General features: G+C 39.1%; 1 protein-coding gene across 4 annotated transcripts in view; it reads right to left on the bottom strand.

The window, feature by feature from the left end:
• The window catches only part of LOC105207617 (furin-like protease 2), a 363347-nt gene that overhangs the window by 58925 nt on the left and 277932 nt on the right, over nucleotides 1–26490 (bottom strand). Inside the window, exon 1 of one of the 4 annotated variants that reach the window (XM_039457508.1) lies at nucleotides 8714–8737. The exons of the other annotated variants lie outside the window; for them this stretch is intronic. Within the exon in view, the coding sequence (XP_039313442.1) occupies nucleotides 8714–8722 (9 nt within the window). The 5' untranslated portion in view covers nucleotides 8723–8737. Of the gene's footprint in view, nucleotides 1–8713; nucleotides 8738–26490 lie in introns of those variants that run through there. 4 annotated transcript variants of the gene reach the window in all.

Below are 26490 nucleotides of genomic sequence, written 5' to 3' on the forward strand. Positions count from 1 at the left end.
TTATGAATTCTGATAAAAATTTAACAATCTCAACTTTGCATCGTTACTGGGACATTTACCTTAACTGAAACTAATTTCTTCTGTTTTGAACTAATTTATTGCCGAAATTCTACGAGTAACAATGTTGCGGATCAACATTGTTGACGCTTTTGAAACTAGCTTGTCATAGAAACACGGTGAATATAATTGTTGAAAGTTAACGATATTGATGCTAGAAGTTAGAGCTTTACTAGAGAGTCATACTAGAAAATAACAAATAATAATAGCGATCGCACTGAATTAATCTTAATTAATCAAAGAGAAATAATACGAATTTTTATTATGCAAATTTGTCACAAAAACTGGACAAAAAATTAAAAGATTAACGGTGAATGAAATTAGTTTGCCATAAAAGATAAATATAATTGCATGTTGAAAGCTCACATTATTGGTATTGAATAATTTTGCTAGAAAGCATACTACATAATGGCAAGTAATAATAGCAATCGCATTCAATTGTCTTAATTAATCAAAAAGAAAAAAAATGCTAATTTTCATAGATGCAGATCGATCTATGGATTCTTGAATAGAAAGATTGGTGTGGTGATTCCGGTGTAGCGGTAGAGACGTTAAACACGGTGAACAATTGTCCTACGACTTTGCGAATAATAACAATGTAGTGATCTAGATGCACCGCATCAAGAGAAAAAAAATTCTATTATACTGGACAATAAATGATTACGCTGTTCTGGCTATAGTGAGCCGCTTTGTACGAGTAATTGTGACGCTTGGGACTTTTTGCACTCCGTTTTTCTAATACAGTCTTTATTCGTTTAATGTGACGGACGGCGTAAACACGCGACAACTGCGATCAACGACGCCGAGAGGGTACGACGCCCGATGCATAAGAGCGGCGCCGGATGATCAAGCGCATAATTGGCCGCCAGCTCATTATACGCGCCGGCGGGAGGCACGTGCCAGTTTCTCGACTCAATGGCGTGCGACTCCTCGTTTCCGCGTTAAATGTCCGCGTGAACTACTCGCCGACGATAATTGCGTCGTTATTCTAGCGGAAACGGCGACGCCGACGACGCCATGATAGACGGATATATTCCGCGTTGTGTAAGCAAGATGTTTATCAGAATTTTAATTATATATGAAGAAGCGTTACGTAAATTAACAGTAACAACAAGCCGATGCAATATTATCTCCCGATTATTTCAAGTGCGCATAATATATGTACATAGGCAGGTTGCCTACCAGGCTGCCGTCGTCATAAAAGCGATATCCTTTTATTTAATATTTATGATCGCTCAAGAACTCTTATCAAAAATTCTTAATTACCCTTATCGATATTCGCCATAAAACCACACGTCGAAAGTGTGCCTAAATTAATAAAAGCGTCGATACTTTGGGTAGCCGACGGCTGGCCTGGTTTCCGATATTCTCCAAAGTATGATGAGATGATCAGAAGCCTGAGGACAGTGTGGTGACGCTGAACCGAGATCGAATGTCGCGGGATAGAAGCTCGATTGGAATTTCGAAGAGCGCGCGAGGCGAGGAGGAGAAGAAGAAGAAGCTTGCCGTGAAATCGAGTTAAATGAACTCGTTATCGCCGGATTTACGAGACGATAAAAGCACCTCTAATAATTCAGATAATAAAGTTAGCGTATGCGCGCCAGTTCGCGCGGCCTACATTAAAGTTTTCCGCGTTTTCCGCGCCGACGTGCAGATTATCAATTAAAGCTCGGTACAACGCTATCGCGGGATAATCGCGGGATTATGCCCGAATTCGCAATTAGCGATTACTCAGCCGGGGATGCAAAATTGTTGGGGGTTGCGCGCGCGATGCCACGACCGCTGCTGTTAATTACGACGTTGTATCCGGAATGAGTCCGAGACTATCTCTGCTTTAAGACACTGAAGCCGAAAGTATAATTGGCGAAGTTTCGCGAAGCGTACATTATGAAAATTATAGTAATCTCCCAAGTTGAATCAGAACAAACGTTCGTTAATTATTATTTGGATTATTGTACGCGTATAGATGATATTTATATATGCGGGAACATTGGAAATTCTATTTTAAGAATCTGGGAACTTTAAGATCTGAGATAAAAATTTTTAAATAAATAGCATAAACTAATTTTATGCAAAATCAAAGCCACATTGAGGCATTGATCAATATTGCAATGTTACTTTTAATTGAGCAATAATTTTATACAAAAATGTTAGGATATTTTTTGGTCGTTGTTAAAATTCAAATTCTTAACAATTATGGTTTTCACAGATTAATGATTGGAAAATTATTTGGGAGTGATTATAGATTTTACGAATAGAAAATATCTTTCTCATCTTGTTATCACATTGTCATCACGATAGACATCTATCGGAAAATTGCTGACAGTAATTATGGATTTTACGAGTAGAAAATATCTCTGTCAAGATTACCTTACTATCACAATGATGAAATAATACTTGGTTACAGCTTTATCGATTATACAAATTTTAGCATGGTTAATTTTACAGCAATCATATCAGTCAAAATTATATTAGAAATACGCATTATAGTAATCTAATAAGCCCGGGAGATTCAACAGAATTATGACTACTGGTAAGTTAACAAGCTCTTGAGATAGCAAGGAAACCTCTGGCGACGACCACTTTTAAATCCGGATAGAAAAAGTAGAAAATGGCTAAAGAGATAGGCCGAAGGTAAAGAAAAGCGGATAAGTTAATTACAAAATCCGATTGAGAAGAAGTTCATTTGGGAAAGGTTCATTTGGAATTATCTCGCGAGGAAGTTGCTAACTAAATTAACCGATGAGAAAACGGTAATCAAGGGAGATCGATAACGAGCGAACGGCAGCGCTTGTAACATGTGTCGAAGTCCGCGAATTATTATAAACTTCTGCAAAATACGTTTCGCGTTTTAATCATTAGTTAACGGCGATCAAATTCGGGTAGTGCAACAATCAAGCATAGTTTCTAGGAAACTAGCGTAATTTCGTTGAATCTAAAGTGCCACGTTATTGAATCATCACAGTAATCTTCACAGTATCTGCATAATGATGTTCCGCTTTAAATTATTTACAGTCATGAAAATAATTATTCGGATACACAGGACTTTAGAAATTAATTTTATACTACAAAGTTATCAAATATAATTTTTTACAGAAAATTCGTGATTGTGGAAACCCTTGTCAGTGAACATCCATCAGAAGTATACTTCAAACCGAAGAGATTCATTTACCTATTATTAATAAAATCAGAAAAATATGTTTAAATAAAATTGCAACAAAGCGATTCTTTATCTCACATCTTTATTCATTTTGTACTCAAGTCTGAAAATGTGAATAAAAAATGGTAAAATTGCGACGGAATGCTACAAATCAAGAGCATACTTTTGATAAAAATGCATCACTGGTATTCTCACTTTCAATCAAATTTTTCCCTAAAAAATTATAATATTTGCTGAATCTAAAGCATACCAGCGTACTCCCAATATTCTACATACGTATATATTAATTTAATATCCCACTTTAAATTTTAATGATACAAAATAAAAATTCAAAGTATGACGAATATCATTTAAAATAGGATATTACAAAAGATTACTAATGATAAAAGTAATAACGTTGCAATACGGAAACAAAACCGCAACGGAAAAGCAACGAGGGGTATGGAATAAGATGAAAATACGATGAGATGTCGGAACACGTCATGCGGTGTTGTTCCAGAAGCACACGCTCCGTCTTTCCAGCTACTGGAGAAATGCTTGGCATTATACGACAGTGTAATGTTGCCTAAGTCGGCGTTTAATATCCGTAGTAGCGAGGACTCTTGGTGTGTGTTGCGGGTAGGAAGATGTGAGAAGCGTACCTGCCCCCGCGTTGGTGGAAGGTATACGCCGAAGAATCTTACGGAACAGTGGCGAGTCTTGTGGTGAAGAGCGTTTTACGAGCGTCCGTCCCGTCCCGTCTGTCAGTTTTGCAAGCTCTGACACGGGTTTAACGCGAATTCTTCACCAGAGTTACGATCCGCGAAAAGAGCTTCCCCCCCCCCTCTCTCTCCCCCTCCCGTCTGAAACAGAGAGAGAACATTCTCTCTTCCCGTGATTCAGATTAATGTCATCTCGCAGTTATATTCGCATTCCGAATCTCGTTCCCACGTGTCGGTCTATTTTCAACAAACTTTATCCATTTCATACTCGAAATTGTATGCCATCATCGACAATCTTGCGTTATATCTCTGCCATTAAATCGCGAATTATAGCTCGATATATAGCTCGCACAAACGAAGAAAAAACGAGCTATAAAAAATTAGAAATATAATTTATAATTTGTGTAATCACTTTCAGGTAAAATCAACTACACATTGATCATTAAACAAAATAGATTTTCTCTCATTGAGAATTTTATAAATGAAATAAAAATTTTAAAGCACTATCCACATAGATCGACAGGTTTTTCACAGATCAAACATGCATTCTTCCGTATTCGTTTTCTAAATAACGCGTAGTAGCTCTGAGATATTTCTAGAAAGGAAGACACAGTGCTATTGGCATTTTCTCGACGTGTTAATATTACACTGAAGTAGCCGGATACGTTCACGATAACCCACTCGAACAAAAGACACGGGGGCGAAAGTTATTCCAGGAATGTGAGATGAAGCGTTTCATTTCTGGACGAAAGGCGAGAAGAGGGAACGAGAGAAGACAGGGCGAAAAATAGCCTAGGAGCCTGAATCTCGATACAGGCGCGATGAAGTCCGCTTGGGAATTAATTTCCGGCATCGCGATCAACGTCTCGACCGACGTGATTCGAGCGAAAGGGGCTGGATCATCGCTATGTGAATTATCGCGAGCCACGGGAGAATTACGGGATCAAGTATCTCGTGACGGAAACGTTCTCTCGATCGAAGGCCCGGGATTCGACGTCGCGCACAAAGACGAGAGAGAAGAACAGCTTCTTTTCGTCCCGAATAAAAGAACGGCCGGCCGTCTGGAGGTTTCCACCCTCCTCCCCCGAGATCCGCTCGGTACGTTTCACGGTACGCTCGTGCTCTCCGCTAACGTTCATTCTTGGCGAATTAATCGCGCTCGGCCACACGCATTCAACAACGGCCGGCACGCGTACAATCGCCCTGAACGACGCGTGCTGCCAGGAGCTGTTGCTCTACCTTGTCTACCATTGTCCGCGCGTAAGGCACGTTTTCGCGCCAAGGCAGACAAAAGCTTTAGGGACGGCCAGGAAACGGGGATTGCCATGAACGCGATTTAAGCCCGGCCTCAGGAAAGTTGTGCGAGCATGCTATTTTTCTCTGTTATTTCTTCCGTCCCAATGTTTGCCGTAATATATTTGCCACCGGGATGCGCAGAATTCTAAAGGGAGGTACCAGAGTGATGTTTACTCTCATTAGATTGAAATTGTTCAAAATATTCTCTCTCTTTCTAAATGGAAATTATTTCAATATTTAGTTTCATATTTACTAAATGTTTAATAAATATTGAAAGATTATCTCGTCAGATTATAACATTTGTTGTTTTAGTAACATACTGGCACGCGCATAAAGATTTTACCTCGTTTAATTGTTACGGCCCGCAGTTCTGCGAACAATTACACGAACGCTTAAAAGGGGCATTACAGAGTAACGTGACTAGAAGCACCGGATTATACGCGTTTGTCCCGGATTTGTATTGCCCCGGATTATGCACTAGCTCAGAAAATGTCGGCATTATATAATAAGAAATAGTTTGTTTTATACTTTTACCTTACAGCTTCGTATTATTTTACACCATTAGGATACAGTAAACTTAGATGTAACAAATGAGTGTAACAAAAAAATATAAAATAATTTCACTTGATTAAAGAACCCGTTTGTCTCCGTTATTCATTTTTACAATTTCAAAAAAAAAATCACTTTTCTCACTTACCTATGTGTTCACATAAATTATACATCACGCAGTTAAAAAAATCGACTTTCCATTTCCATGATATCAACTTTTCATGTATATAATTATTCACGTTTATCTCGCACAATCTTTCAAATATGGTAAGTAACTTATTTTCTTCTTTTCATTTCAATCCTAATACAAAATTTATTAAAGATGACATGATTGATATCGTCCTGACAGAATAAATTATATCAAGGATTAAGCTCTATTGACCTTACAAGGCATCATATTTTTTCATTCACGTCTCAGTGACAAATTGAGTGGCAGATGTGATTATTCGCATCATTCACGAGTGAAAAATTTCTTTGGCGTTTACGAGGGAGATCAGGAACGGTATGTTACGTCACAAATTGAGGTCGCATCTCATTCAAGAAGTAACAAACAATCGACATTACGACGAATGAAATAACGAGAATAAGCGTAACAGACGGAGACGGAGCGACTGTAAACCGAAAGTTTCGGCGTGCATACGTTCGCTAAAGGACGAAGAGTATCGAAGAGCGACGCAACGCACGCGCCGGTAGGTCGTAACAAGCTCGTGAACAAGCAAACGATCCGGTAAATAAGATATCGTACACGCTAGTTGCGCTTGTAGGGCCAGTTCGTTTGGGACGCGGCTTTGGTAAACTAGATCATGCCGGTGCTGCTTATAGATAGTTCTCTGGACATTAGTTCTGGAATACATGTCGGAAACCTGCATCAAAATAATAATTAAATAGAGAATTTAGCGGAATGTAATTCAATGATAAAACTATAATTCGATAATAAAATGAGATACAAAAATCGATTGAAACTAGCAAAAGAAACAAATTATATTGGGAATTACCTTCAATCGACTTCGGATTCAATATATTTAAATTAAAGAATTATCATTTGTAACAAAGTACATTATTTTTCTTAAAACAAAAAAAAAATTTTTTTTCTTTGAAAAAAATAATGTACTCTGTTCCAAAAAATAATTCTCTAATTAAAAAAAATATATATATATAAAACTTACAGGTATATTTTGAAAAATTAACTCTTAGATTATTATGTCTTCTTAAAATCCTCGAGAGACGCTTCTCACCTTCCCATGATATTATATCAAGTACTCTAACATTCTTTAAATTATTTCCATTCGTTACAAGTTCCTTCACTAAATTGTTAAGAAAACAGTACGTCTATTAAGAAAATCCTGATATTTTTTTCAAGAAAGTATTTCTTGTGGAAATCTACGAAGACCCCGCGTAACGCTGTGCGCGATAAATCAAAGGATTAAACTGGCTGTACCTTATAACGCTGCTAAACCCAATTAAAAAATCCTGAAATATTTTCTCACTGTTCAGAGATAATTTGGAAATCAGAGGATTATTTCGCTTCCGCATACCAAGGTACTACTCCTGGCACTCCTCGCCGTTGTAGCGAGGCCATTTCGAGTTTCTCCGCGAGCAATTAACCGATTAACTTCGAAAATCGCGGGAGGACTGAAGCGGAGCGGAAAAAAAGCGAAAGGAGCGAGAGGCAAATTGTACAATCTCGCGACGACATTTATGCAGAATAACGTGGCGCGGCGCGGGGAATGGGGGATTAAAAAGTACTTATTACCGAACGGTTCCCGACCATTGCTAACTTCGTGCAGTTACAGGCAAGCAGTAGAAGTAATTAGCCGAGATGTAGAGAAAAACAATAAGAAAGCAAGTGGGAAAATGGAAGATGAAGGCAGAGGAGGGAAGAAAAAGGATGAGAGAAAGAGGAAAAGAGAAAGAACGGACTTCGGCAACGTCGTCGTCGCCATCGTTGTCTCCGTCGTTATATTTTACGACGAGAAGACCTCGTTACGGGCAAACTCGTAATTCGTCTTTTCAATGAAATCATTTCTTTACTTACGACGGCTTTGGCGAGAGTAGTCGTGGATTTCTCAGAGACCGTTCTCATTAAAATGTATAACGTGTCGGGGCACGACAATGCATCACGTATTATCATGTGCCAGATGATTCCTGTGTATGACAGTCTGACGAAACAGTTTGTCACGTTACATTGCACATCAAAGGTCTCTACCATTTTTAAATTTTATCTCACGTAACGAAGGACTCAACATCGGAAACGCCCCGCGTTCTATTGTCGATAGCAGAGAGAAAAGAAAAAAAAAAGTCGACATAATTGAATGTACTTGGAAAATAAAGAAAAAAAGAAGAAAAATTAAAATTTTTCCTTGTTTTATTAATAAACATTTACAGCAGTTGAATATTTTTACGAATGCGAATATGAAATAAATGCAATGTGCTCTTAATGTTCGTTTAACTAATTTAAAGCAACCATACTTTAATAATAAAAATATAAGAAATGCGTACGTAAAACAGAATAAAATAAAATATTATATGTATGAGTTGTAGTGGCAAATAAAACATTATATCATCAATTTTAACATGATATCTTCATATTTTTAAACGTGAATGAACAATAATTTCTGAACTGCGCACTCTGTATAAAATAGCTATCTTCTTTTTCCGTAAAATTCACAAATAATTCGCTGAATTCTTCGAACGCATAAAATCGCAATATTCATGATTAAATAACAATATGTGAAAAGCTTTTAGAGAAATCATACCGGTTACTATTCCAACGATGTAAAGGCCCATAAAGAGACATCGGATCATATTACTTAATAAGCGTACTTAGCATCCCGAGCGCTTTGCAATTCAGCAAATAACATTCTACAGAAATATGGCGCATAATTTCGCCCGAAAATGTGATGCTTCACCGCGTGCTATTATACAGCTTGTACAGTGGAAAAGTACTCACGTGCAGCATAAATTTTCACGCTGATTGCCGATTTTGTCGATCATCACGATCGCACGTGTGCGTGCGTGATCGCGACGGACAAAAGCTTACTGAAATAATTTGTCGTACCTGAAACAAAATAAATGACAGAGTGTGAGCATGGTTTGATCGGTCGATCATTTTGGTTAACATTATAATTGAAAAATAATAATGTTACGTCGCGCGCGCGCGCGTTTAGTACGGCCGAAAGGGATCCGGCGCGGCGCCGCAGGAACACGTATTTTAATAAATACGCGTGCTAAACGTCGCTTCACGCGTTTTGCTGAACTCGAAATCCTGTAAATTTACTAGCGCTTATCACCGCCGTCGGGCTTTACGTTCTATCACGGGCAGCGTACCCGCTTTTGATCTTGATTTATCAGCCTTTCCAGTGCCGCGAGCATTCATAAACGGCCAACGCGTTCGTTTTTTGACATGGCGCTTTGCAAGTGCCTTCGAAAGACTGTGCTCGAAAGTTTTGGCAAAAGATACAAAACGAGACTTTGCTATTTGAAAGCAAGTGCTAACAAGCAGAAATAAAATTCTTGGGAAGTAAAAAATAGTCCTGAACGTAGGAAATGTTTATGTAACTTGCAAGATATCGTTTCTCCGTTGAAATTGATTCTCTTTTAAAAATACGGAATCTACAATACGATAACTTTGCCCCGAGGAATGTACAAGTCTTTTGTTCCTTCTAAGAAAAAAGGAATTCATTTATATTTATGAATAACGTTAAATTACATTTTATTTCGCGTTATGTTTATCGTAACGTGAGCCGCAATACCGTTCAATATTGAATGATCTACTTAATGATACTGTGCTGTTTTCATTGGATATTAACGAGTGTTAAATATACAATGAGAAAAATATTGGGTCGTAAAAGGGACGAGTAAACAGCAGAATAGAGAGGCAGAATAATAACAATAAAATTCGCATTTTATACGCACCATCAGCGGTATTAGAATAACAAATTTGCGTAAAATGCTATGGATATATATAGGCTCGTGTACATATAAAGTTCTACTGAGTTCTACGGAGTATGGCGATATACCCCGACAGAGGAGTAAGTCGTTGACAGGAGGATAATATAGGAACGGATTTAGAGCAACTGTGTGTTCTCGGAAGATATGTGAATGGGGATTACTTCTACATAGAAGTCAGCGGGGGTTTTATCTTTCATGTGGCAATACCGGATATTAGTACCAATATTTAGTTAGCTTAATACAAGCGTAACTCTGACATAAGTCCGACAAATATATCTGGTAGACTCGCATAACTTGAAGTGAAGAAACTATAGCTTCAAACGATAAGAGGTGTGATTGAAATTATTTAAAATTATGTTCCATGCAGCAATACCGGATGTTCAATTAACTCTATAAAAGTGTAATTCGACATGGAACGATTTGCTAAAGTGTTTGAAAATTTAATTAGATCTCGATCTGAAAATAATTTTCAGCATCATAATAGAAGATTCAATTTGCTTGCTAAAATGTCAAAACTTTTTGCAGCATTGCTCATTATTCTTGAATAATCATTCAAGCTGTCCTTCATTTTGATTCCTATTTTGAGTCCCAAAAATTATTTTCAAATCTATATCTAAATAATACAAAACTGCATTTTCAGTATCGGAGGAAAGGAGAAGAGTAACACAAGAATAACTTTGACCGCCCTACATAACTATTTTGATGATCCAACAAAATTATCTTCAGACCTGTACCTAACTAAAATTTCAAACAGACTTTAGCAGAACTACGCTTTTCGCGTGACAAGCATAACATTCAATGGAATCATCTTTGTGAAGAAATTAAGCTTGAAATGTTAGACAAGAGCTGCTACTTAAACCACCTATAATTTTCATTGCGTTAAAACTACAATCCCTACACGAATTTAATTTGCAGAGCTGTATCAGATTTCAGAAAGAGTACAAATATATTGATCTTGACTACTCTTCTCTCTCTTTCCTTATTAGTTCAAGCACACGGAGCAAATTACTTAGGGAAAATACGTATCGCATCCGAAAGACGATACCTGCTCTAGGAAACGTCCTTCTTCTCAAAGACTCGTTTCCCATGCGCGCCGGTGCATCCTGGTTCTCCGAACGGATTCCCGTTTTCTCGAGAGATCAGGCAGCCTCGTCTGGCGTCTATCGAGCGTGCAAACGCCATCCGGGACGCTACGGCGCGTATTATTACGCGCGCATACAACGACGGGACATGACGCGACGCAGCATTTACAGCGAGAGCGCACCGTAAACGCCGTGAACGGAAGATAAACGGAGCCGCTTTACGTCCCCCTTTAAGAGGTCCCTGCAGAATAGGAGAAGACGGTGGCGGTCGCCGCCGTCGCCGTCGTCGTCGTCGTCGCCGCCGCCGCTGTTGCCGCCAGTGCATACCAATTAACACATCATTAATGGCGCCGCGATTAACATCAGATATGCGCGGGTATAACCACCGATCGAATATTAACGACCGCTATTACCATCCCGGCGCGAAACAGCACTGCGTAAGTCAACGTGAAACCGCACCAATCGCGGAGAGAGAGACTGTTAACTGACATGTTCATCTCTGATGTATTACATGTATCACATGTATATTTCCAACGCGAATCGCGAACCTCGATTGGTTTTAAAAATCCATTTGTAATAATAAAAACGTAATAACACAAGGCACGCTAAATGAAGCTGGCGATACCCGACTTCAATAGTCTGACCGCAAAAAATTTGCATTAATTATAAAATGTATTACACTTTTTTTTTGTTTCTACTTTTATTTTATTTCATTTATTTTGCAATTTTTAAGTATTTTTAATAAATAACATTTTATTGCTATTGTTGTAATTATTATGCCATATAACTTGTTTGCGTATATCACATTTAATGTGTCAAGTTGCACGAATATCTGATTATCAAGATGAATACAAATGACCCTTGTCCAATACAGATAAATAATGCAGCACGCGACGTTGCAAAATTTATCAAAACCTCAATGTTTTTTTTTTGCAAATAATATACAGCTCCATAAGCGACGGGAACGCCATTAGAATTTTATTCGCCACTGTAAATATATTGATATTAAATGCATGTTTTCGATTATCAATTCTCAAGCGAATTGCGCCGGGGCTTAAATAAATCCATCGCCATCGCTGCATTATAAACTCGTTGGTAATTTCGCGACGCGGCGACGTTGACGCGGGGCAAAAAGCGGACAACGATCCCCGTCGGCATGACGGCAGATAAAAACATCGGATTTACGAGATTACACAAATAATAGCGGCACGGTGGCTCCATAAAATCCATGGTTCGCAGTTTAAAACCGTTTGCAATTGCCGGGAGAGTAACCTCCCTCCCTCCGTCGAAAACTGCAGGAAAAGATGTCGAACTTCGAAGTTTGCAAAGACTTATCGTCTTATATATATTTGTAGTCTCCCGGATTCTTTTAGCAGGCCGCACAGCACTTTCACTTATCCGTGTAAATACAAATGATACAAGATAGAATACATAATATGTTTGCGAAAACCTTGAGAAAGATAAAACTAATGGAATTGCTAAACTTTGATTAACAAAACGATTACATTGATATCTTGGAAGCTGTCACAATGTAGATCAATGTCTCCAATAACTCGTTCAAAATTTCATAGAAAATAATAAGATTATTAAATTCTAAATTATTCCTACGCAACTATGTATTATCTTGTCTGAATTAAATGGAATAAATTAAATCAAAATGGGTCAAAGAGCTTGCAAAGAACAGAATTTTGAAGATAGCCTGTACTCTGAGAGATTACAAAAAAGCAAGAAACTGGCAAGATATAAAACAAACAAAACCAAAATTTCTATCGATACGCATATATTAGAGCAGTTAAAAGATAATAGATATTTAAACTTTAGTTAACTTTATTTAAAAAAAAATGAACAAGATTTGATATCAAATTATCGAAATATTCCCAGTGCGCCATTACATTTAATAGCAATCATATGGTAATTTAAAACCCACAGTATAATATTCCCAATTTTTCAAAAAAAAATACGTGAATAAAAAAACACGATTAATACGATATAACGTAACATTGTAAAAAGATATGGTATTACGTATGATCAGAAAAATAAATGCGGCTTTAGCGCTATATATATTTAGAGGCCTATCTTGATGTAATCCAGTTTCCGCAAGGGGCCAAGGAAGGTAATGTAGGAGGAATTTGCGATAACAGGCGCGCTCATCTCTCGCAGCGTTTCGACAACGATCGCGCCACATGCAGCCGCATGCAGTTTAATGAGCAGGTCCGTCTCGCTGTCCGATACGGCTCGTCGAACCGCGAACTTGACACGAAGAGCAAGCCGGTGCCCGATGGCTATGATATCACTTGCGTTAATATCGGCCGTGCGACCGTCCGTATAAACGCATTTCCCGATCAACGATCCGGAAGAGTCTTGCCGCGCGTCCGCCTTGTCATCCCGCCCCGTCATTTCGGAATTCCGACGGCGTTCTCGTCGCCAGAGATAGATGGACCGAACGATTTGGCGGTCGGATATCGAGAGCCGGGGGAGCAAACGAAGAAGGAAGAAGGACTGCTCGATCGGGTGCTGAAAATACTGGCCGCCGTTGTCGAGTATATCGGATACTACCCAGGGTAGTCGATATATACGGGATACGGAAGTTCCCAAACTCTCGTAAGCCCGACGAAGAGAAGAAGAGTAAACTTCGGTTCGCCGCATCGAAGCGTCCGATCGCTTTCGCGAAGTCATCCCGGAAGTATTTCGATTATCTCCGTCGGGTCGCGATACGGACCGCTGGAAGAGTGCGCCCTTATTCCGGTTCGACAGCTTCATTCGAGGATTTGTCGTAGCTGACGAGTGGCTAGCGCACGGTTCCCGAATCATCAATGAGAGAGAGAAAGAGAGAGAGAGAGAGAGAGAGAGACTCAGACGCCAGATTGATATCAGATAATTTCGTTTCAATTTTCGAGGCCAGGGATGCGGAAAAATGTATCACGTGGGACGTTTAGATTAAAATCATTTTAAATTCTATAGTCAAAAATAATTATCGAATGCAATAATCGCAACTGGTATTACCAGTTAAGATAATATGCTAATAATGATGGTTAAAATAATGAGTATCTTATCGACGCATGTATAAAATGAAATTAATTATTTAGTGAATTATATGTGCTGTTAATGGAGAGATAATTAAAGGAAGTAATGACATTTACATTTGTCAAAAATTGCGTTATTTTAGTAATATTGGGTAAATAATAAATTTCAGTTAAATTTTCGCAAACATTCAATCAGAATTTAAATGCAAAAATTAAATTTGTTAAATTCGTTTTACATCTATTATTATATACTTTGTAAGGCATAGTGAATATTCTCTGTTTACGTGGTGGTTTATCCTTATCATAATAAATGAATAAATAAATCTATTTCATCTTATATAGCAAGTTTTAGAACGAGCAATTTATGCTGGTACTTGAAAAGCCAGCTTAAACTCACTACGCAATTACAAGATCGTTTTAAATCTCATTAAGTTAACTCCCCATTAATAATTTATTGCAAAATTAGAACTTAGTTATTAATGGCAGTGGGGATTAATTTAATGAAGATTTTAAGTGTTTCACACACGTTCATACGGAGCTTGGAATTCCGACTGCAGATAGAATTTCTATTTTGTCCGTGAAAATCATTTTTGCGAATCCGCCCGGAACCGGAATCCGAGGCTAAGCGAAATTATCAGTTTCGATTCCGCAAAAATGCGCAGTTCGCAAATTATCGCGATCAATTTTCGCGTTGCCGATAAACATTCTATTCACGTTTCGTCGCAACTCGTCCCCGTTGTTCATCGGCATTGCGTTATTGTTTCCGATATCCAATCGACACGGCTGGCGAATGTATTAACGTTGCAGCAAATCAGATTTCGCGCAGGCGACGACTCGTTATCCAATTCGAATCGATTGCCACAAAAAAGATATCACAGTTCGGTCCGTACGTAATTTTGAGGTAACCGATAAAAAGAATTACGTTGGTCGCTCCCACGACGGAACGCAGAACACATTCAGCTTTATCGAATATATATTGCCAGCAAGTTTTTATACATCTTGCATTGTCTCGCGTTCGCAATTACTCTACTTCACTTAATAAAAAAAAGAAAAAAAATTGGTTAGAATCTATTACAGCACGAAATTTATTTCTTGAAATAATATAGATTCAAAAAGTTTTTAATCACAGACACGTACGATTAAATCTTGAAACCTTTCGTGTCTTTAAAATCTTTAAACAGTGATGAAAAAAATAAAAATAATACTCTATAAACATCTTTTTACAAAAATATTATATCGATGCATTTAATATTAATTAACGCAAAATTAAAATTGTTGGTTTATTATAAAATTTGTTACAATTTATTAAGTTTACTTGTATCCATCGTAAAACCATTATTTTTTCAACGCATAATTTTCCATTCGTGCTTATTTATTACGGGATTCGTAACTCATCTCCGCCAAGGACCGATGGTGCATTCAATGAGAAACTTGGATGATTGCTTTACGCATCTACGGGAAGGTGTTTTCTCGAGCGAGATAACTCGATTTCGTTGAGCAAGCAGGCAAGCAGCGTCGTCGCGGGAAAAAGAAGCGTAACCGATATCGGGACTCCGCCTCCGCAATTTCGCCAAACCTTGCAAAGGAGTAAATCGGAGATCCCGGCGTTGCGGATTACGCCGGATTCCGAAGGGGGGAAGGAAGGAAGGCCGTCGCGTCGCCTCGGTGCCGATAAAAAGTCTCGGGGTGGTTTTAACCCCGCGACCCCGTAATGAATAACCCGGAAGAGCCATCGGGCCATCGACCGAGATCGGCACCAGGTCGAATATACGGACCGCTCCCTCGCTTTCGTCGGAGGCGATCGAGCCCGATGGAGGGCTAGAGACGTAGAGCTGTAATGGCCCACAAATCACGCGACGTGGAAGAGCAAAAAACTGGCCTCCGTCCCCGATAGACGGAACAATAAATCTCGGAATATTTTTAAATACGTCGTCGAGATATTACACATATATCTCCTCTCTCTCTCACACACACACACATCGTGCGTTTCAACTCGTGTACATTCAAACGCTTTTACGTGGCCGCGACGTTAACGAGCGTATTCGTTCTAATCATCAGCCCGGTCGACGCCAGTCATCCCGGGACAGTGAAATACCGTAACAATCGACGGACACAGGATGCAGTCGAAGAAGATCAATGTTCTGAAATTTTTGGAGATTCTTTTCAAGTATAGTCGGTTCTTTTAATGAAAATTACGCGCTCACCTTTTTTTTACGCTGGTACGCTTTTGCAGTTTATTAATTTTCTTTTAATTAAATATTTTGGGAACTAAATAATAAATTTAATCTTATAGAAAGCGAGCTCCACATTTTGTTGCTGAAATTTAATTTGACAAAGTCAGGCTTTATGATTTTACACACTCTGTCTCTTTAATGCATTCATAATTTTAAATCACTTTATGTTGTTACACTCGTACATTCGTTTGCAATGTGAACTTCTCATGTGCTTCACGTCGAGATTTTTCAACGATTTAAACTCCCAAATGAATTCCTGTTAAAGCATTTAGCTTTAATCAACGAAGCTTTATGAAATTTGTACGCAATTACTGTCATTAATATTTTTCTGCATTAATTCTGCTCTTTTAGAGAATTATAGCTAATGAATTAACTTTTACAAACTTCAATTTCTTTTTTCTAAAAAAGAAATAGAGCATAGTAGTCATCATAATCATTATATTTTACGTGTGATTTTATGTGTCAATTACTCAGCCACACAAAAAAGAAAGTGTCATGTCTGAGAGATTAGACTCATGTATCCCTATGTATTTTGAGGCTCTAAAAACAAACATGGTTTCAAAATTGCGCCATCAGATCAGGATTTTTTTTTTTACCGGGTTAAATAGTGCGTAATTTTAAGGAATGTTAGGCAATTTTTTGAGAGTAAAAAAATCCTAATCTGATGACGCATATTCGATTTCAGAGCCTCAAAATACATAGAGATATATAAGTCTAATCTCTCGGACATGACACTTTTTCTTTTTTGTGCGGCTGTGTTATTATTTATAACCTTCTTTTTTCTTTTTCAGTGAATAAAGATATTAATAAAATATTACTTTTAATTTTATAATATTAACATTACACATTTACACATAGAACAGATTTAAAAAACGCGTATTAGATCGATAAACTACCGATAGCCGATTTCGTTCATCTAAGGATAATATAGTAACTAATTTTAGTAGAGCATAAAATCTGATAGCATCGATTTGGGGTGGAAGCTAAACAAATGTATACAATAGCGTTCACAAGAGGCGACGCGTTTCGCCTATGAAATTATGACGGACGGACGATTAACGTAGCGACCAATCGATTACGACAGCGTGAAAGGGCACCATTCGATAATCTTCCGTCGCCGCATCGTAGATACCGGTTAGGGCTTAATCGCCCTTACCTACTGCCGAAGTAATTTCCTTCGATCGAGGAAACTGTTCACCGCGTTTCATTAACTCCGGCAGTCTGCTTCATCGCGCTCCCTAGCGTCATCGTGGTGCTATAAGTACGGCAAATAAACGTCGCCAAATCAATCAAAACGTAATAAAGAAAAACCATTCAGAACCATTTATTCTCGTGTAAAAATAATCCGAGAAAGTCAAGAGAAAGGAGCTTCTCTCTAAATTTCTTATCTCGATCAGACTTTTTCCGGAGTGCGATCAGTAGAATTTATGTCTCGTAAATTATATAAATATTTAGAAAAAATCTGACAATTAAAATGAATACGATAGCAGTTCTGTTTCACAGTAAATCTTCTCGGCAAAAGTCCCTTTCGCGCGCACAAAGAAAATGATCGGCCACCTGATCGAAGACTCGAGCAAAACTGTCGATATTTCACATTCAAAGACTTGATCCTCAAAGCAAACGATCCTCAAAGAGACTTTCATTTTCCAGGTAATGATAAGATCGTTGTAACGAGACTAATTTCTATATTGAGTAGTGCAGTGTTAAATTAAGAAAAGCATGGCTAGATAATCGAATTCGCCAGTCTGATAAATAATTCGATTCACTGATTCGTTGAAACCTCAGCTGTCGAATTAGCGCCCGAATTAGCGATGAGAATCTTTTATAAGTTCTCCAATTTTATAGAAAATACAAAATTCGTTGAAATGACAACGTCAAAATATTGTCAATGTTATGACAAAACTTTTCACGATGTAATGCAAATTTTTAACAATTTATATTTACGTCAGAGTAAATTGGAGCCGCAACTTCTCTCTGTAACTTGCGGTCGAAAGGGTGAATCTATGCGCGAAATAATGAAATTTAAGTGTCGGAGCTCAACTATCAAGAGCCATCGGAAAATAATGACTTTTAAGAAATTCCCAACCGATTTTTCAAGTTACGAAAGTCAGATGTTTACGCCCTTCGAGCACTAACTCAAACTCAATGAAGACGTATTGCTTAGAGAAACAGAAGGCATCGCCATTAACATCTTGATTGTCTACGGGTGGCTGCTAGTGGCATCCGCTGCAATTAATTAGTTCCGTAATTAATTAGTTTCGTATGAGTAATTAGTTTCAGGCTCTGAAAAGTCACCATCCACCCATGAATTGACTCGCGGACCGCCGCGAGTCAGGCAAGATCAATGGCGCGGAAGGGTAAACAGGCGCGTTGTTCACGGTGGCGATAAACGCAAATTAAAACCCGCCGCGATTAACACCGACGGATCGTGGTGGCGGACGATAAAGCCACCGGCAACGGAACACGCGCGACGTTCTCGTTTCGCGCGACAGAAATTTACTTCAGTCCCACGCGTAATGGACGTGGATTAAAAGGGCGGATTACAGGGCGGTGCGCGCCTGTCAAAGGGGCGAACTCAATTATCCAGGGAGCGGCGGCGGTCCCTGACCAGGGCGGAATTGTATCTATCTACGGAGCGAAAGGCCGGTTCCGTTGCAAAGGGGCGAAACGATAGAACAAATAGAAGGTCGCGGAAGCGCGAGAGGCGACACGTTCGCGCACTTTGTTAGGGATTCCATCGATAAAAGGGCCGGCGGGGCTGATTAAGGAGCGGCCGCCGTCCCTCCGGCTTCCGCGGTCGCGGTGCAAAAGCACGCGAGAAAGAAAGAGAGTACGAAGGCGAGTAGCCGCTACGTGGTACGTGAGCAAATTACCATCCGCCAGATTTAAATTAATTTTTGTGCGCTCGCGTCCCGCTGAAAAGAATTCATTACTCCGGAGCCGCGCTCCGGCCATTGAGCGCGAAAAAAGCCGATAATTCTCGCCGTTGAAAAAAAAAGGAATGCATTCGCGGAGATTCGTCGCGGTCGACATGCGGGGCGAATGAATTTCCCCGATTTTTCGGAACGGTAAGAATGTCGAGGGAAGAAAAGTGCGCGGTAATCTCACGGAGAATGTGAAAGGCGACTCTGTAATTGGTGAGTTATGGGGACGGAGAGTAACGTGGAAGATCTATAAATCGCGCAAGGCCGAACTTTCTTTCTTTCTTTTTTTTTTTTTTTTACACGAGTAAATGACGCGCAATTTATTTTAGTATAAATGTAGAATATATAAAGTTATTCATTTTTCAACGAACGTTTATCATTTTTTTTTTTACACACATCGAAAGTTATATTACCTTTGATGAAAGATTGCGTTAAAAAATTCTCAATTATACACTTGACAATAATAGGATTAATTCTCTTTATACCGCCGATATGTTTATCCCGTTTACATCTGTCGCATTCGCGCGTTTCTCATCTTTCGCTTTCCGCTGTTTATATTTAACACAAAATTCACACGAACCGTTGTCTAAAGCGGAAAACGCCAAGAAGAATTTTACGGCGGTATCGCTACGAGGAATCGAATCTCGACTCCTACGCTAGCTGTGCTAATGCTACCGAAAGGCGCAATAATCCGCTGTCACGTGAGAGAATTCCCGCGGGCGTTACAATGACGCATTGCGCCGACTATTTGCCGACATCTCGTTTCTGACGTGTGATTGCGAGACGTAGAGACAGAAAGAGTTCCACGCTCCGGTAATCGCAACCGTTATTTTTCTCATATTGTCGGATTACGTCGCAATCACGGCAGTCGTCACATCACGATTTACATGAGCGACGACGTTGTCTTGATCATCAATTTTTGAAGATCAATCTCGCGTTAGAGCAGGGCTCTCTAGAATCGAAATACGTATCGCAGATTTATTTTTCTTAATTCATTTACTAACACTTGTCTCTCTCGCACATTACATTATAATTTTGTAAAAAAGAAAAAAAAACAATTTTAATTCGTATCGGAAGCTCAGAGATTTCGACAATTCCCGCTGTGTTTTATAGCGCCATAACTTTCGGATATTCACTTTCTGGCATTTCGTCAACCATGAATTATTCATATTTTTGCAAAAATTCCACGAAAAATTCCGTTCTAACTGTATAAATTTCTATATAGAGAATAACCGACAAAACACACACGTATGGCATCTCACCGGAATCCGCAAAAATTAACAAATAAAATTAAACAAAATTTACGTATATGTCAGAATATTATATATTTAACGCAGATAAAAAATAGGAATTAAATGTACAAATTTCTGCATAATACAACGCGTTACGCATTGCAAATAATATTCCGAGTCTGCCGCTGCAGTAATAATGTATTCATAACGCGCATATCTATCTTCTTATTAATAAAAGGATTAAGCACCTGTATTAGTTTGTGCAAATTAAAGTTTGTGCACTTTCCCGTTTACATAAGTGATGACCATATAATTCTTACGTGCCATCCTGATAATTTAATATTTCGCGAATTTGTAAATTATCATAGTGGTAACGCAAATAACAGATAAAATCTAAAATTGTCTATTCTAGAGAAGTAACAATATGTTTATTTCTAAATTATGGCGTATTGTTCCATTGCGTGTGTTTTTATAAATTTGCATTTCCTAAAGAGAGATGCAGTTTAATATTAAACGTTGAATTGATGATGCTACAAAAAAAAGCATTTTAGCTTTCATGTAAAATTGAGTTGTCGTTAGTACACTGTTATCAAACAGAGTAAGCTAACTTTATTAATGTAAAATGAAGTCATTTTTATATTAATTTATACTAATTTTTTTATACTAATAAAATTTCTTTATTTTGTGTCACGTATTTTTAATATAAAATAAATGACTAAAATTGTTGTGAAATTTATGTAAAACTGCCGATTCTTTTTTCATTATAACATCTAACAATTGAATCGCTATAATCTCATGCAATCATTAAAATAACAATTATTATATAGCTCTAATTCAGAAGAACCAAATGCACATTTTAGAATATAAATTTAGCATATAAATACAAATTATGTAGATAGCCGCGTGCTTAGAATTCGCTTCTAAAAAGAATCAAAGTCGCGCCACGACTTCCATTTCGTATCGTGTTACTTTTATCTCGCGACTCCTACATTTTGTATCATATTACTTTTATCTTGCGTATGCCAATGAGTACATACTCAGATCTGAACATATCCGTCGCGATATTTTCTTACGGAGCTATCTCAACTGCAGGAGAATATTTGCATTTTACGAAATGCCGCGGAAAAGGGCCGAGGTCTAAACGGATGTAAGCCAGCGAAATCAGGACGACCCGTGTCGTTACCGGCAAACAGACTGCCGCTTTCTCCGCGGGTGGTACCCACTTCGTGGTACAAGGTGGGTAGCTGCCACTGCCGCCGCGCCGGTGGTCGGGGAAAATAAATTGGGGGCAATTCCGTATCGCCAGACTGGAATAGACTCCGGCACGAGAGCACTCGGAGAGAGAGAGAGAGAAAGAGAGAGAGAGAAGTAAGAAGGTGGAAAAGTGGTAGCGCGTATACCGGGACAAGATCGCGCGCTGCGCGCCCGACATTTCCATTTTCATTTAGCTTCAGGATCTACGATCCCGAGCTTCCCGACGCGCTTCCCGTCGTCGTCGTCGTCGTCGTCGTCGTCGTCGTCGTCGTCGTCGTCGTCGTCGTCGTCGTCGTCGTCGTGCTGAATGCAACAGGAGACCAAACGGAAACAAGAGGCGGTAATTCGCCAAAGGGGGGAAACTTAATCGAAGCCAATAAACATCGACCGGGGGTAATTCGTGCCCGATCAACCCGTCCGTGGCCGCCACGCAAATTCCACGCGACAAACGACGCAATCGGGAGCAGTTCTCGTTAAGGTCGTGATACCGTGGCATACCGTGGCATTGAAAATCGTTGCGACAGTGAAAACGTACAAAATCTTTATCATTCTATTTAGCTAACAATTTCTATTAATAATGTACAATATAATTTATTAAACTAATGATATTCTTTCAATTTTAAAACAATTTCCAACTGCGCACAAAATACCTGAAATATTTTTTTCCTTAAGAGAAAAATTTTTAGAAAATTAAGAAGCGGAAGCTGGAGAATTTTTTCTTAACTGATGAAGAGAAATATTAATGAGAGGACTGTCGGACAGAAATATCATACATTTTTTTGTCATGTAACAGTAGTCTCAAATCAAATTTATTTATCACGTGCCATCTCTCTCTGATATTAATTTTCATCAGTGAGTTTCCCATCGTGATGTTTAAAAGTAATTTTTTAGCATTAAACATCCCGTCCGTCGGACACAGGTGTCACAGGTGTAATAAATGTCAGATGTTAACCCAGCATTAGGAGCGGCCTGTTAATCAGACTTCGCCTTAATCAGCGTCGCTTAAAGCCGAACGAATTGCGTTTGCTTTACCGGGACGCGCGATTCATAATTCACGACAATCCTCTCCCGCAATTCGGATGATAAAACACGCGGCTCGCCGGACACTCGCCGCCGAACATTCGCGTCATAATCGCGCTCACAATGCGCGAAAAATCAATTCATAATTCAGCCGGGCGTGACTCGCCCTCCCGCACTCCCCTCACTCCATCGGCCCATCCTGATGGACGTCGCCGGCGCGTTTCGCTCAATTTATGTACCACTCTGTCACGTCGATAGACGCACGCACGCGTCTGTACATCCGCGCCGATAGCGCGACGTAATCCTCGAGAGACGTCTGTCTAATATATCTGTCAAGGATAATCGATCGTCGCGACTGCCGTGCACGCAAGACGCACCGCCGACGTATTTTATTCCTGACCAACAATAGAAGCGTTACTACCGTTTTGAAAAATCATTCCACTCGCGCTATGCTAAGGAGGTTTTTCAATCTTTACACATATTATTATCACATTCAATGAAATTTTGAGAATAAGCTTATGATTGATGTATAGGCATTCCTGAATTATTTCAAATTTTGAACGTATAGTTTCCTTTAAAGCTTAAAATAAGACACTGAGTCTCATGTGAAGGAGAGTTTAAGTAACTTAATCTTTTGCAAACAAAATATACAAATTTTGAATAATTATATTTATAAAAAAAAATTGGAGAAACATTTTGAAATTAAACTATATGAAATGTTTATGAATTATTACATTAGATTGTACAATTTTTTTGAAATATGACTAGTAAAAATTAAAATCATTATTATAAAAAAATATTTTAAAAAGCAAATTATCGTTTTTATTGCTTAAATTTTATTCGTCATTTATTATTTAAAAGATAACAATGTTAGAAGCTTCTTTGTGAAAAAATATATGAGAAAAGTTATGTGTCTCTTTTTTAAGAACTTTTTTTTAAGAACGTCCTTAAATCTCAAGTCGACAGAACGTTCTTTGTAAATTTAATCAATTCTTAACGATTATTATATTCTCTATAAAATTATAGTATAATAGAATTGCTAGCTATCTTATTTACTTTTATTAATTATAAAAACAAATTCTTAATTTTAGATTTATTTCTCAATCGAGTGTTTTAAATTTCTGTTAAATTTAAAGATTGTTATAAAAAACACAAGCACCTTAGAAGAGAATAAGCATCTTATTTTAAACTCTTGGACATAAAAATTAATAGGATGCGATCGCATTATTAATTTTAATCAAATAACTATATAACAGACTTATCCGAGCAAAATACCTTCGAAATAGAGTGACCACAGATTTATCGATCTGTTTCAAAACAAAAGCAAAAACACAATAAATTTTAGTACCGCAAGAGAGAAGGGCTGTCAGTTGAAAGCACTATGCAGACGTGAATAGAACGTAATTCAGTCTGCGCCACGATCGTTGTATTTTTGCAGTTTTGTAAGCGCGGCGCGCGAACGATAAACCGCGAATTCCAACGCGAGAACTACCGCGCTGACGCGACTCCGGTTGACTTTCCTCGGTGTCAAACGCCCGCAAAGCGTGTTATCGATGATCGTGCGCCATTGAAATACTGCCTAAAGTGGAGAACTCTTCCCCCCCCCCTCCTCTCTCTCTCAATCCCTCTAGCTCTCTTTCCCCCAATTCGCTCAATCAGCTCGATTGAGCAAGCCGCGGTCGCGGACCGTGAAAAATAGAGCGTTTCGCTGGCAGCAATATAGCCAAAACGAATCGAACGATTGAGCGTCGGGTATTATTGTCGCGGGGAAAAATCTGACGGATTACGGATTGCGGACAGAGAGCGCGTGCGGTATAACCGTCTGCCGCGTACATTGGACCATTTTCGCGCCGTCGACCAAAAGAAAACCCTATGCGATGGCCGTTTTGTTCACCGCCAGTGATGCGCGCAACAGCGATGCGCTCAGAGGGTACGATTGCGCGCGCTTCATATCGCGCCGCTTTACACCGCTAACTTTTCCAATCTATCATAGAATCGCAGGAACGAAAATAGATCCGCGCGTTATCTCGCGTCAACGGGATAATATTAAAAATTGACAGCTGCGACCGAAAGTCTTCGGAATCTAGCGGTTGATCGTCGGGTGATCATGAGTCTCATGATATTACAGCGGTGTGTCCGCGAATCGACTCAAGTTGGAGCATTTCCGCGGAATAAGAGGTGAGAACTTCTTGGTTCGAGTCTTACCGAGTGACAAACTCGGAGAGAATCGTGTAATCCGAGAATCTGCTCTCGGCGAGGTTTCGTCCCGACGAGTTCTCTCCGGGAATAAAGGGCGAACTTCTGGTCGCCGTTCATGCTCCCCTTATTGTGCAGGTCGAGCGGGAGAGTATCGTAATCCGGGCCAAATTGTACCCGCATACACGGAACAGTTGTCGGAGACACCGTATAGTCGAATGCATTAATGTGCACAGTTACGGGATACAAATGCAGCACCGAGAGCGAGCCGAGTGACTGGTTCGGCGCGCTTCAAGCCGGCTGGTTAATGCACTGTCCGTATCTACTGCAGCGGCCCGGCACTCCCGCCTCCGGCGTAGAAACTAATTTCTTTCGCGGTTTAACCGGCGAACGAGTACATCCTATTTGCAGGATAAATTGGGTCACCGGTCGGCGTGACCGGGTCGAAATTGTTTCAAAGGGAAAAAGATAAGAGCGCTACGTACGTATGTACGTGTACGTGGCGTCGATTTAAAAAGAAAAAAAAGGGATACGAGGAACTGAGAAGTTTGGTCGTAGCAAACTGATAGCAAACACTGTTGCTGCTATCGGATACCCATCCCCCGTTGATGGGTAACATATACTCAATCACGATCGAATGTTCATTGACCATAGATACCTGCCAATCACAGCAATCCCTATAATTATCACAGCAATCCGTATAATTATTGAGGATATACCCAGCGATTATCGATTGTTACAATGCTAGTCCTTGGATAATCTGATATGTTATCAGTGGCTAGACAGACAGATGGATATCCGGTGACTATACAGACACATGGGGATGTTCTCATCATCGTTAGCTCAACAATAACTACGGAAAAGACGAATTATGCAAGACGCTTTTCGCTAGAAACCAGAAACAAGGGAGGGAGAGAGAGAGTTTATTTTTTATTGTATTTCCTCATTTGGTACTAATTTTGTATGCAATTGAACGTTGTAGCTCGATGTTTCAGGTACCTTATAACTGCATGAGAGAACAGTGTGTTCAATATTTGCGACTATAATTGTAAATGATAAAAAAAAATTATGATTAAAAACTCCATTTATTAGTGATATAACGTTAGTAATAATAACCTTATGATTAGAGTTTTTATTAACCATGAAAAATTAGTTTTATCATCCGCAAAAAAATTTTACTCTAAATTATGATAATTTAAAACATTAATATAGTATAAGCAATAATTCTCATTTATTTCACTTTTATCTTTATTTCATTTTATCTCATTTATTTCATTTTTATTAAATTTGCTAATATATAAAGTGAAAATGTAAAATATCGAGAAATACGATCTAGGAGACCGGTACACATTCAGCAACTCTCCTCTATTATGTGCGTTTCTCTTATACTTTTAAATACTTTGAAGTATTTTCTTTCTGAAATTCTCAGGATCTTCTCACGAGAGATAAATTGTAGATAAATTGTAATCTTGGTCCTTCCGTTGCTACAAATTTGATAAGTGAAGCGTTGTCGCGCGATTGAGGCGAATCGCGACGCTTTAGGGAAGGCGACACGATTGGAAGGGAGGGGGAGGGGATAAGGGAGAGTGGATTGAAAGGACGAATAAATCCATTCGTTCGGTCTGACAACTGCTGGATTTCCGGAGATAAAAATTTCTCTCAGCTCGCGGACGCGGAGACTATACACTCGAATGAGCGAGGGGTGAATCCACCACCTTCGTCGTCGTCGTCGTCGTCGTCGCCGCCGCAGATTATTTGCTCTTAATTCCTCCCGCTGAAAGCGCTTCCCGAGGTCCCTCCCGCGTGCCACG

Source organism: Solenopsis invicta, chromosome 14 (assembly GCF_016802725.1).
Source record: "Solenopsis invicta isolate M01_SB chromosome 14, UNIL_Sinv_3.0, whole genome shotgun sequence".
Classification (NCBI taxonomy): Eukaryota; Metazoa; Arthropoda; class Insecta; order Hymenoptera; family Formicidae; genus Solenopsis; species Solenopsis invicta.